At 38.7% G+C, this 14,575-nt stretch overlaps 1 protein-coding gene across 1 annotated transcript; it reads left to right on the top strand.

Moving 5' to 3' along the window:
• The first annotated feature begins 11,715 nt into the window (after window positions 1-11,715).
• LOC108716236 (apolipoprotein L6) lies at window positions 11,716-14,325 on the top strand. The gene is made up of 3 exons (XM_018262358.2): window positions 11,716-11,986; window positions 12,904-12,999; window positions 13,115-14,325. Exons 1-3 carry the CDS (start codon window positions 11,957-11,959, stop codon window positions 13,895-13,897), a joined length of 909 nt encoding a protein of 302 aa, XP_018117847.1. The 5' UTR covers window positions 11,716-11,956; the 3' UTR covers window positions 13,898-14,325.
• Window positions 14,326-14,575: the final 250 nt, after the last annotated feature.

Here is a 14,575-nt window from a genome sequence, read left to right on the forward strand (position 1 = left end):
CTAGCTTCAATTTAAGGAGAAAAAAAGTGATTCGGTTTGGAGACAATTTTCTTGGCCAGTCACCAGACAATCTGGCAGCAACTAAAATAATGGCATAACACAAGCATTTTTTGGCTGGTCACACCCTGTAGCAAATATGTGATTTATTGGGCTATTGCACTGGTTTCGTTAGATTTATTTCACTTTCACTTTACACCTTAATGATAAGGAATGTTTTTTAGACACACGGAGGGCTTAGGTGTTACATGATACCTTACTGAGAGCAATCAACAGAAAAAAATAAACCTTTTAATTCATTAATCAGAAATATACAGCTTGATATTGTACAGTCAATGATTTCCATTTCTTTATAACGCTATGCAGTAAAAACAATTCTAAAGAAATCTAAAAAAAAAACTCTTCAAGTGACGCTATTACTGAATGAAGGGCTAATGCTACTGATCCAATTGCTAAGGACAAAGGGAGTACTAACTGTAATGATATTTGTGTAGTGCTCTTCATTAAAAGAATGTTCTGTAGTATGTGGGCAACAGACCTGTCAGGTTAGAAGAAAAGTCTATAGTGTAATAAGGGCAACATAGGTGCAAGAAGCCTTCATTACAAACTATGGCGCATTCAGCACAAAACTTGTTCTCTCAATGGATCCCTGTAATGCTGCTAATTATTTTTCTGCAATAATAGCACGGAACACATTTGTTCATATTGATGCAGACAAAATGTATGACAACAATAAATATACCTATCTACCTATCTTAATATATATCTACTTCTCTTCAGATTCAATAATATCTATAAGGATGGTAATTAATGATACATCTGTGCGAGTAACAAAATAAATGAACACAAGACAGACTACCAGAAGGGCATTTGAATTCAGTGTAGGTGCAATTTTACTATTTCGGTGTTTTTTTTAAACTGTATTTCTACATGCTCTCTGTAATGTTGTGTATGCAATTTCCATTGTTCACAGCATTGGGATTATTCATTGTTGTTGTTAAATTCCAGTCAATGTATATACTGTACAAACACATGCTGTAAAGCTTAAGTCTGTTTTCTTTAGGGCAATGATCCCCAACCAGTGGTTCATGGGTAACATGTTGCTCACCAACCCCTTGGATGTTGCTCACAGTGGCCTCAATGCAGGTGATTATTTTTAAACTCCTGGTGTACAAATGTATTGTTACATTTAAGTGTGTCTCACCTGTAAAAATGGAGACACCCAGAAAGGACTCATAGCATTGCAGTTGATGGGACATTGTAACACATCTCTGTGCACTAATAGAATGAAGCGCTGGCACTTGTCCAACATTTTCATGGAAATTGGGTCATTCTCAAGGAAGAATGAAATGAGATAATGTTGATCATAACTGTGCTCAGGTTACCGTTGATCTTTTCTTCTTGTTTCAATTTAATCCACTATATCATGGAATTTTAACCCACACCTATTATTTCATTATGCAAGGTTTATAGGAATTATGAATGTAATTTCATATTCTGTTACTGAACTCTAATACTATACATGAGTTAAACACCCAGAGTTGCTGAAGTTTGCATGGAGCTCTGTTTAAAAAAGAGCATTGTCAGGGAGCACAGCTCAGTCCTGTCCTTACTTTCTGCCCTCGTCTTACCCGTCTGTGTGTCCTGCTACACCTATCATGTGGCTATGTGCCTCCCCCCAATCCTTTAAACCCCTTTCAATAAAGACTGCACTAGATTCAGAGAACATTCAGCAGGTCTTAAAACTGAGCACAGAGACCAGCAGTTATTTGCACAATACACAGTGGACAAAGTGTAAAAAATGGCCGATTGCTGCCTTTTCTATTTTACACTTTGCCCACTGCATGGATCACTGTGACCAGGTAACCACAACTAGCAGGAGTAACCACAACTAGAAGGAGTAAGTCCTGGTGGTTCTTGATGATCTTAAGGGGAAATTATTTTATCCATGTCTGCCAATCCAGCAAAAAAACTCTATAACTATAACATTTGATTTCGTCCCACCCTCGGGAAACTGCCCCAATATTTTCATCACTGGTGAGCCATAACCAGTCTACCCTGCCTCTAGCGAAACTTATTTCACTGTCTATACCCTCCAGGCAACCTTTGTGGGTGATGCCATCTAGTTTCCTAAACAAGAAAACTACTGTTGCTAATAACATACACATAAAAAATCTGAGTTTATCCCTTTTTAGACATTTTATACATGTGGAAAACTGAGCATCACTGAGTTCCCAACCAATGCACTTGATGCCACCACTAAGAGCATATTTTGGGCTTAGCTTCATGCAGTTTTTAACAGTGTAGATCTGTGACTCTGAACATAACCCCATAATTTTTTGCAGATTCACAGCACATTCTCAGATACCTGAGCTTAGGGACTGACACTATATATTCTGTATAATACACATATCTTGTAAATGATATCCTTATAAATGGTGAGTTCTGATGTCATGTTATAAACGGTGAGTTCTGATGTCATTTCTATCACATGACTCACTGAAAGTTATGTATTATAATAAATAAAGTACCCCCAGTTGCAAAATATGAGGATATTAGAAGTTACCTCGGGGTTCCATGACCTGTATAAAAGCACTCGGCCTTCGGCCTCATGTTTTTATATGGTCATGAAACTCCTCCGTAACTTATAATATCCTTATATTTTACAAGAGGGGGTACTTTATTCACTATATAATGTATACATAGAATATGGAAGTTGTGATTTAAGTCTAATGCCAAAAACCCGAAAATTTTGTGTTTCTTGAATTTTTTAGGATTTATTATACCCCGAGAATGGAAAAAGTCCAAATCGATAATCGGACCTGAAGTTGCATATAAGTCAATGGGAGAAGTCCCAAAGATATCTTTATCTGCGCTGAGTTTCGTGCAATAATCAGAAGATTTTGTGGTTTCCTTGGCAAAAATCCGAAAAATTCATACAAGACCAATTTTTTGTTTTTTCCCAAAATTTTCGGTAAAATGTATTGATAAATAAGGGGGAAAAAACAGTGTGAATTTGGTCGGAGTGCCCTGCTTTTGGATTCTTCTAGCACCCACACCCAGTCAGTTTGTCAGACAGTTCTGTGTACACTTACATTTATTTTGCAGCCACATGAACTGATGACTAAAGGTTGAAGAAATATTGTTTTGCTCAGCTGGGCTGCAAGATGAGACGACAGAAAAATCAGTTATTCAGCTGAGCAAAATGATATTATTTAAACTTTGGTCATCAGTTCATGTGGCTAGAAAATAAATTATTTGTAGCCTGGGGGTATTATACAGTTGTGATGCCAAGTGATTGCAACATTGTCAGTCTGCGTGACTGATGAACAGGAATAGGATATGTATTTTTAGCCACTTTAAAATTTTTCACTTGATCAACTGATTCTATAGTCCCTTTGGTATTTTTGTTTGACTTATAAAACTGCTTAAAGGGTTAACAAGATATACTAGTGAAGGAGACATATCAGCCGCACAAAAGGATGGGCTGTGTATGAATTAATCGGCAACTGTGTTCCACTCACATTTAGCAGAGCCAAGGCTGTATCCTATAGAGGAGAGGGAGTAGCTCTTGTCTTATGCCTTCAGTCCTGTCTTTCTCTTCCCCTGGTGCTTCCACCTGTCTGACCACAGAAAGAGCATATACTGTAAAAGTGGGTGCCTTTCCTCCATTTGGCTACAGCTTGATCCTTCTACCAACTTTTATGTTTCCCCCTAATCACCAAATTGACCTGATTCCTAAGGAAACCCTCACTGGGATCTTTTTTAACAGTCCTACCTACCTACCTAAAGGACTGCCATCAGAAATCACAGGGCCCCGTACAACAAAATTTCCTGGGCTGCGCCCACAGCAAGCCCCACCTGCAGGTCCACCCTCCCCACCACACAGGTCCGCCCCCCACCACACAGTAAAAAAACAAAAAAAATATTGGTGGCTAGGGTTCCCACATGTTAATCAAAAATAAAAAGATATTGGTGGTCAGGGCCCCCCATAAAAAATCATTTGTGGCCAGGGCCCCCCCATTAAAAAATATTGGTGGCTAGGACCCCACATGAGAAAAAAAAATTGGTGGCCAGCCCCCCCCCCCCACATTATAAGAAAATTGGTGGCCAGGGCCCCTTAAACGTAAATGCCTTCCCGAAGTCAGCAGCTCTCATAAAGATGGGGGGCCCGGCTAATCAAGTAAGTGTGGCATGGCCGGGGCCCCCCTTACCCTCGGGGCCCCCTACAACTCTCCCCCCTGTCCCCCCCTGATGGCTGCCCTGCCTACCAATCTCCACTTGGTCTACCATGTGCTATGACCTCCTCCTGCCTTGTTCAGGTCAATATGCCTCTCCCAGGTCTGTTTATGGGAGAAGCCCTGCAGTCTGTTGGAGGTGGCATGTTCTCTCACTTGGTACTGTCCTAATGTTTCCACTGCCTACTCTTCCTCTCCAATATTATACAGCCCTTTCCCCTACAGAGCTAGTGATTCAGTTTGGGGGCAATTACCCTGGCCAGTCACCAGACAATCTGGTAGCAACAGAAGCATCTCGCCCAAGCACTGCCTGGGTTCTTGCTGCCCTCACCATGTACCAAAGCTCTGAGTGCTGGCGGTTATTTAGCACCTGTCTTAGTAAGTTTCACTTTCACAAGATATTAAATGGTGCGTTCACTTGTTTGTGTAGACAGGTGGAGAGCTTAGGTGTTACATGATACCTCATGGGAACAATAAACAGAGAACAAAAAACCTTCCAGTTACAAGAGACTATTACTTTCGGTTTCCACCACAATAAAAAATTCTGATATTTACATATAGTATATTATCTGTACTTTTCTTGTTATAATACCTTTAAATGGGAAAAAATAGAAATGTCAATATATATCAGTCACCAGGGATAAACATAAAAAATATCGAAAACACAAAGAAACAGGAGAAAGCATTTGATTAATAACATTTCACCTTTAATAGTCCATAAACAAATCTAGTGCATAACAATATAGAACCCTGGATCATATGCTTTTAAGACTTTCGTGGCATCTCGCTACTTCCTCAGAAGTGATCACGTGAAAGATTTCTTTCCGGTGTAGATGGATCATGTGATCACTTCTGAGGAAGTGGCGAGATGCCACAAAACTCGTAAAATCATATTCTATATTGTTCTATATTGTTATGTGCTGGATTTGTTTAATGATGGACTATTAAAGGTGACATTCTATTCAAATGTTTCTGCTTTAGCCTCCAGATTTTTTTACGCCCCCCCCCCTCAACATCTCTCTTCCATTCACTTCTAACCCTTTGGCCATTTCTTGCATTCCGGCAGTTTCAGATCACAATAAATGTATCCTGAACTGGATCCTTCTCTAAGTGCAGAGGCAGGTAATAAAGGGTACAAGTAAAGCTGGTCTTACACTATAAGATCCTCTCATTTGATGAGGATACAAAATGAGCAGATCTTTTCCTCTACATGCAGTGGAGCTTTGTGGGGGTTGGCCGTTGAGATGAGTAGAGTTTTTAAAAGTTGTTATTCCTGACACCATAATCATTACACAAGGACAGGACTGGACTGGGGTTAAAATAGGCCCTGGCATTTCAAGCAAACAGCCCTCCACAGTCACATTAAATAGAGACTGTCTATGGCATCTCACAGCAGCCCCCTGGCACTTGCCAGAATCCACAAATTGCCAGTCTGGGCCTGCACAAGGAATAATGACAAATATTTCTCATACAATGGAACAGTAATACCAAAAAATGAAAGTATATACTCTTAATCCACTTTTTAACTCTTTATCTTTTAATTCTTCTATCAATATACTACTTTGTAAAAACTATTAAATAAAAAAAAAATAAAAAAATGAAAGTGTTTAAAAGTAATGAAAATGTACTGTTGCCCTGAACTGGTAAACTGGTATGTTTGCTTCAGCTTTTGATGCTGAAAAAGGAGAAAAAGCACAGTTTACTCACCAGATACCAGATACCAGATACCAGATAAGCTCTATAGTATATAATGGGATTCTTCAAAACGTATCTGTTATCTACTGAATATCCTGGACTTGAATGAATGCCGCCATGGCTACACAGTAGTTTGTTTATATAAATTATAGTTGTATTTCTGAATTAAACCCACCAGTTTTACCAGTGCAGGGCAACAGTACATTGTATAATCATTCCTTTAAAAAAACTTTCATTTTTTGGTGTTACTGCTCCTTTAAATGGCTACTATAGCCTTAAGTTCTCAAGGTACAACAGTGTGACAGTCCCTCAAGTTCCACAATTTAACTCTTGTTTGGAAAGTAAGCCTTGGTATGGAGGGAATCTAAAACTAGGGGGGTTGTGGATGCACACCTGAGGCCAATTTCAAAAAGTTTAAAGCCCTGTCTAAATGATTCAAGTAAATATGCATTTATTGTGATCTGAAACTGCCGGATTGCAAGAAATGGCCAAAGGGTTAGAAGTGAATGGAAGAGAGATGTTGAGGGGGGGCGTAAAAAAATCTGGAGGCTAAAGCAGAAACATTTGAATAGAATGTCACCTTTAATAGTCCATCATTAAACAAATCCAGCACATAACAATATAGAACAATATAGAATATGATTTTACGAGTTTTGTGGCATCTCGCCACTTCCTCAGAAGTGATCACATGATCCATCTACACCGGAAAGAAATCTTTCACGTGATCACTTCTGAGGAAGTAGCGAGATGCCACGAAAGTCTTAAAAGCATATGATCCAGGGTTCTATATTGTTATGCACTAGATTTGTTTATGGACTATTAAAGGTGAAATGTTATTAATCAAATGCTTTCTCCTGTTTCTTTGTGTTTTCGATATTTTTTATGTTTATCCCTGGTGACTGATATATATTGACATTTCTATTTTTTGGTGTTACTGCTCCTTTAAATGGCTACTATAGCCTTAAGTTCTCAAGGTACAACAGTGTGACAGTCCCTCAGGTTCCACAATTTAACTCTTGTTTGGAAAGTAAGCCTTGGTATGGAGGGGATCTAAAACTAGGGGGGTTGTGGATGCACACCTGAGGCCAATTTCAAAAAGTTTAAAGCCCTGTCTAAATGATTCAAGTAATATGCAAGTGCATGTAATTTTGAAACAGGGTTTTTTTTGTTACAAAGTTATGATCATAATATTGATAAGCCACACTTATTTTATTTGTCCTTTACTTATTTTAGTTCACATTTTTTCTTATTTATACTTGTACTAACACATATACATATATACACTTTCTAAGTATGCACTTATATATTTAATTTTACTTTGTCTTTACCATTTTCGTATACTTTTTTAAAAAAAATGGGCGTTGGTTTGGGCAATCACTCTCTCTTAAAAGCTGCAAGTTAGCAGCGGGGGAGGATCTAGTTTTCAGACTAAAACCAAGGTTCAGAAGACTTCTACTTCATCTAATGCTGCTATGCAGAGAGACACAGGATCCTCAATACTATGACTGGAGGTAAACAAGTTAGGGACCGCCATATGGGCTTTACCTTGACGTAGTATGGTGGCTTTTCAACTTTGTAACTAAAAACCCCTGTCTTTGTGAACACGTGCATTTGCATTTATACTGAATTACTTAGACAGGGGCCCAGGGAATGTGCACTGACCCATTTGGTTATGTCAGTAGCACTTCCCTTATACTTTATATAAACATTTCTACTTAGCAATGTGAGTGCTACCACAACTCCCTTTTGTATTTGCTATGGAGTGGATCTACCCTGGGCAAATGCCCCTTTTGCCTATTCATTAAAACTGCCCTTTGTAGAATTTGTAGATGGTTGAAGGTTGGACACCCCCAATTTATATATTTTTTTAATATATTTTTTCCCCTCAGTTTGGGGGCACAGGATTTCTAGAATGCTCGAAGACATTGATCTTTAATGTTGGCCATGATTCATATACCTATATAATCTTTACATGTTTCCTAAATCCATGTTCTGTTTATTTTCTAAAGGATTGTGCTGCTGTAATCTCCTACTTTCAGTTTTCCTTCTGAGTCAGAGTAAAGCCAAACCAGTTTTAGATGCCAGAAGACATGCCAGAGAGCAAGAAAGAAGTGTTTGCAGGAATCTATGACCTGCAAACAACATTTGTTCAAGGGATAAGCAACAGCTGATGGGTTAAGCGGCAGCCTCCCGAAGAAACGCTGGAAAAATGTATTTTACCACTACATCCACGTTTCAGCATTTCCCTTCTGACATGCCTTTAATATGTGGGAGCAAGCACAGGTATACTCAGTGCTGATTGGACAGTGTGGAGCAGTGTGACATCACAGGAAGGGGAGTAGCTGATTGGGGAAGTTACATTTTTTACCGGGAGTCTGCTGGATGACAATCCTAAGGATAAGGGAATGCTCTTTGTTAAAAGCAGAGATAATAAGAAATATTAAGTAAAAAAGATGTAGATTAAGCTTTAGTTGTCTAATAAACTAAGAATGAATGTTGTGACAAATAAATGTCGTTGAGAAAATAGATACATCATCTCAAGGTGGAAATATCAGGCAATAAGGCTATAGTTCTAGAACTAAATTATTTATAACATTTAGCTACCTGTATTGTAACATTCACTGTGAAATTAACCCAATCAATTTGGATAAAGACACATCAGGTACATCCAGAGTGATGAAAGTAACATTCTTTCTAGTCCTCTTTGAGTTTGGATTGATAATCCAACTTCTTCTCAAGATTTTGTTTTACTACAAGAGGGAAAAATCCACTAAATAATCACAACTATTAGGAATTCCGGAAGGAATTGCATGTTGTAATTTAATGACGGGACATGGGTGGGCGCTGTTGCTAGGTGGCAATCTTATCCCTTGAACAAATGTTGTTTGCAGGTCATAGATTCCTGCAAACACTTCTTTGTTCTACAGGAGATTGCCACCTAGCAACAGCTGATGGGCGAATAGCACACACCTAGTAGTTGTTTTATGAATGTATTGCTATGTCAAGCATGCCACAATGTTACTTTATTAAAATAAGAAGGTAGAGACATTTCAGGGTTGCCTTGGTTGTTGTGGATCTTCAAAAGGAATTTTCCTTGAATGGGATGTATCAAAATCAAAGTTTGAGATTGGACAAAAATGATCTTGTGATATTATTTGGAATTTATTAAAATGTAATATTTCCTCTTAAGGAATACATTTTGTAAATAAATTAAGAGGCCTCTAAATACAGCAAGGCAATGACCGGTGTCTTAAATTATGTCTAATTCAACCACACTGCAAAAAGGATAATGTGAAAACTCATAACAATTGTGATCCCTCATAACAAAGGGCCGGACATTAGAGAGCTGGGGTTATTAAACACATTTCATAGGAGAGAGAATGTAAGTCCTGTTTGTATCCATAGCGAGGATAGATTAGCCTCTGTAGAGATTCCTCACACTTAGTTGTACAAGCATTGTTTTGTAACTTACTGATATAATAAAGCCTTTGCAGAATGATACGTTTCAGGGTAGAAATACAAGACCCAAGTTAAATAATAAGGTAAGATGAACTGGATATGTTGGGTACAATATCCTTAGCTGAAGAAAGGAAAGCGAAAGTTCAATATCTAACCCTTTTTGGGGCTGACAATGAGTAGATTAATTTCTGTAGAAACACCTAGGGCCTGAAGGCATGGGTTGAATACCTTTCACTGATCTAACAGAATATATGTTGTGCCTTTCTAGCTTTCATTTATATTTTGCCTGACAAAGGTGCCTTGGTGCTCTGAAAGCTTGCAATGTATTTTTATTGTTAGCCAATATAGGTATCACTTCTACAATACTTTTTGTATTTGTTTGTTTTTTTATTTGTTATTATAGCAGAATAAGAAACTGCATCATCCATGAACGCTGAGGTACAAAATCAAACTTCCCCAATCAGCTACTCCCCTTCCTGTGATGTCACACTGCTCCGCACTGTCCAATCAGCACTGAGTATACCTGTGCTTGCTCCCACATATTAAAGGCATGTCAGAAGGGAAATGCTGAAATATAGATGAAGTGGTAAAATAAAAATTTCCAGAGTATCTTTGGGAGGCTGCCGCTTAACCCATCAGCTGTTGCTAGGTGGCAATCTCCCGTAGAAAAGGAAGGTGTGACATAAAGAGGTGGAGGGTGTACAGTGTACTATATAAAGGGGAGTCTGGTTACAGGATGGTCCATTGTAAGTGAAACGAGTTCTGCAGATCTGCTGTTCTCTGGGTTTCTTGGTAAGTTCTTTGCTCTGCAGAGGTTTAGCTTACTGTACAATGCCACTTTTTCCTTATTTAAGTCTCTGTTCTGCGTTTGTGCTTTTCTGTAAACATTTCTTGTCTGGTGTCTTCTCTGCATTTATAGTAACTGCTCATTTTAACATTTGTTATTGATCATTATCATGTAAAATATAGCCCTGGTATTTGTGCCAGAAAATAATATAGTAAAATAGTGTTTATGGATAAACCTATATGAAAAACCAAAAACAAAACTATTCTACTGTGCTTTGGTATGTTAGGTAGTTCTATGTCTCCTTCTTTTATTACATAACCCAATATTCTTGCCTTGCTCTCAGAGGAAGGTTCTTGCTGTCCTTATAATTTATCATTAAGTTACGTGTCTTATGGATCCTCTTAGTAAGACCCATGTTTAAAACAGGGGCATTGACAGGTATCAAAGACCAGCCCAATCTGTACATCTGATGCATACCTTCCAATCTGCCTTCTACTACTGCCTTCCATGTTCTCTACTCAATTCTACTTCCTTAACTTTCATACATTTCATCTCTCCTTTCCTCTCCAGTATTCCTCAATTTTGCAGTTGTTTCTCTGCTTCTATCCACTCTACCCTGCTCTAAACCCCAGCTCTCTTCATAACTACCCATTTACCCTTTTGACTTTGTTTTCTGTTATTAACTTCTTATCTATCGCCCAAGTTCTTCCAGTTCTAACCCCTTTCTCCTCTTTTCCATCTTCTGCTTTCCACACCTATTCCTTCTTCTCTCTTGCCCTCTTATATGCCTTATTACTCTTCTCTATGTAATATTATTATTATCTTTCTCTATGTCTCTTTCACCCATGATGGGTGACTATTCAATTCCTATATATAAATTATGACTGCCTGTGCTTTAGTTATTATTATTATGGTGGCGAGACCTAACCAGTTCATATTCAATAATTGAATTAAAAGCAAATTAATTCCATTTCCACAAAACACATACTTGTAATCCCTTGTAATCCCTATTCATGCTGATCATGCTCAAGGTTTAATATTGACACTGAGATATTAATCTAAACTAAAGCAAGGGATAAGGGTTGGACGCACACCTTAATAATCAAGCAAACAATGAAACTTACAGGCTTGGTGCTTCAACTAGAAGCTACACAAAACTTGTGATCAAAATATTTATAGACATTTCATTGCCAGTGTTGTACCTTTCTCAGACAAATATAGGCAAAAACTGTTCTCCTCCAAGCAATGCTGACTGGAAGTAAGTGGTGTACTATAAATTACTGGGTCTCATCAAAATCTTTATAACAATAACACCTCCACCATTGAGTAAGGAGAAAGGTATTGTGTTTTCCATGCATATAATGAAATAAAACATCAGTCAGTACCCCTGCAGTATTTTCTAAAATTCTGGGCCCTATTTGTGCGGGACTGTAACACTACCTGTATATGTGGTGTCTCAGGGGCAACTTCTTTGTCAAGTAAGCTAATCATCCCCTATGGCTCAATCCTGGGGTCAATTGTTTATTCAACACTGGGATTTAATGCAACCCAAAATCCTGTTGGGAGCTACTGCCTCTTCCCTTGCAGAAGCTATACATATCACATAGTCCTGTGCTCTCTTAACCATACTACAGCAGTTTTGTACTAGCGTGTTGTTCAATTTCAGTTTGGGCATGGAATCCTTAAAGTGATGCTCTGCTTTAATCACCCTTTCTCTTCTGATGACAAATAACTATGTTTCTTATTCTATGTCTTAGGTTTTTAACAGGGAAGAATAAAAATGTCTGAGGAAAAAAGTCTACTGCCTTCGGTAAGACATATATTTCTCTTCATTTATTAGACAGACTACCAGTGCTTCATTTGAGCCAGCAAGCAGCTGGATACCAGCAGTTTTATGCAAACTAGATCTTGATGAGCATGGAAGGTGGGATAGAATACTTATGGTTGGCTATGGACCATCCCAGTGTATATGGTCACAGTTAGATATGTATGTAGCCCACTCTTAGTTAAGCTACAGAAGTGTAGTAAAGTGAGTGTTGCTTCCAGTGTGCTTTCAACTCCCAGCATTGCTTAGTTTGAAAGCGGCATCATCCTGATTTATGGTTAGAGCAAGATTAAATTCAGATGAGCAAAGAAATGCTCCACTACCCACCAATGAATGATGTGATCCTGAACAGAACGGAGCAGTGAACTGTGAGATGGGACAGCCCTGCTGCATTAAAAACCTATTGCTACAGTATGTATCGATTTGGCATTTTCCTTTGCTGAGCCAGTTCTAAGGTTTAAAATTACATTGTAACCTGTGCTAGAAAAGTTTTTTAAGGTGAATGTTCTGGGCAGTATCACGACAATAACTGCTGCAGCAGCAGCACTCTGAACCTTGATTTAAACTTTTATTTGTGCAAAAAACACGGCAATGTTTCGGGCTATACCAGCCCTTAATCAAATCTCGGGCTCTTATAGCCCGAAACGTTGCCATGTTTTTTGCACAAATAAAAGTTTAAATCAAGGTTCAGAGTGCTGCTGCAGCAATTATTGTCTTGTGGTTTCGACCTCTGCAGAGAGGATCACAGCATGCACCCGACACTTCAAACAGCGGCTTAGTCATTTTGACTTTTATTGTTCTGGGCAGTATCAGTAACCATTACAAGCAATTTCCTTGTGAATATAAATAAATAATCTTAATTAAACGAAATTCTGTTTTTTTAAAATAAATTCTTATTACAGTCTAATTTTATGGAAGAAGAATCAGAACTGTTTCCTGAAAAATACTCCAACCTTTCTGAAAATGTCAAATTGCAGTGCAGAGACTTGGAAGAGAAGGTTGGTCATATTGACTTACAAATAAATTTTATATAACCAACATATTGAAGGTTATAAAATAAAAATGACCCCTCTCTCTCTCTCTCTCTCTCTCTCTCTCTCTCTCTCTCGGCAGCTGAAAACGTTTATGAAGGAGCTGGAGGAGGTCCAGGCAACATTGCCAATATCTGTAAAGGAATGTGTTAAAGAACTTCGCAGCATTGCAGATGGTATTGATCTATTTCACAGAAATGCCATCATAGCCGGCGTTGTTGGAAGCTCAGTTGGGATTGCGGGTGGAATCACCACCATTGTGGGCCTGGCTTTGGCTCCTGTTACCTTTGGAGCATCTCTGATTGTGACCTTGGTTGGTGGGGGAGTCGCTACTGCTGGAGGAATCACTGGGGCTGCATCTTCTATTGCTGATAGTGCTAATATACGTATGAAAGGCAAGAGAGTAGAAGAGATTATACAGACAATCCAGGTGGACATAGCACACTTGGAAGAACTTCTGAAATCAATTAATGCTCACATTGAGGACATGAAAAGGCTGGTAGGTTTGCAAAATGTTGATATTACAAGGGCTGGTGCAATAGGAGTCTTTGCAGCAGTAGAGATAACAAGTCTGGCTCAGCTGGCCAATGTATCAGCTATTGCTACAAAAGCAGCCCATGTAGCAGCATGGGGAGCCAAGGCAGCAGCAGCCGTATCTGGGGTCATAGTCGCACTCTTTATGTTTGTTGACATTGCAATTGTTGCAAAGGGAGCAAAAGATCTGAAAGAAGGGGCTAAAGTTGAGCAAGCTAAAAAAATCCGAGCTGTTGCTGATGAGCTGGAGACTGAGTTTGAAAAGCTGCAAGCTGCTGCACTTGAAGTGGATTTTCATTCATGTGCTACAATAAAGGATCTTCAGCTCTGATGTAACATTTGAAACACATATGATATTATGTATCAAGCTGTATACATACAAAAATATACAAATATATACAGTAGAAGGCAAGATATTTACCAAGCTCAATCTTAGGTAGGGTGGGAATTAACCAACTGTAGGACTGGCCAGACATGGGGAAATCGATGGAGTTTGCAAGCATGACTATATCCCAATATATAGACAAACAATCGCTGTTTTCACATGAATTACATACATATAACATACACAGTTACATACATAATAACCAGTACCAGAACAAAAGGTGAGGAAGGCCCTGTGCAAAAGAGCTTACAATCTAAAAAGGGAAGGGAATGAGACACAAGTTGTGGGAATGGGCAAGACCAGAAATTAACAGGTGAGAGATGTAGCATATGATGTTGCATTTGGTAGCTTAACAGAGTGAGGGTAGACTTCTCTAAATAAGTGTCTTTTAAGAGATCATTTGAAAGCAGAAAAGTTGGGAGCAAGTCGGACAGACTGTGGGAGAGAATTCTAGAGGAGGGTGCAATCCTTGCAAAGTCTTGAATGTGAGCATGTAATGATCTTTAATTTGCCTTAGCAATTTTCTAGTATAGAAAGTATATTTTCATGCAGTGTTGGACTGGGACACCAGAGGCCCACCCAAAAACCTTTGACCAGGGGCCCACCAATTAATCTTAGACCAGG

The sequence above is a fragment of the Xenopus laevis genome, chromosome 5L (assembly GCF_017654675.1).
Source record: "Xenopus laevis strain J_2021 chromosome 5L, Xenopus_laevis_v10.1, whole genome shotgun sequence".
In the NCBI taxonomy this organism is placed as follows: Eukaryota; Metazoa; Chordata; class Amphibia; order Anura; family Pipidae; genus Xenopus; species Xenopus laevis.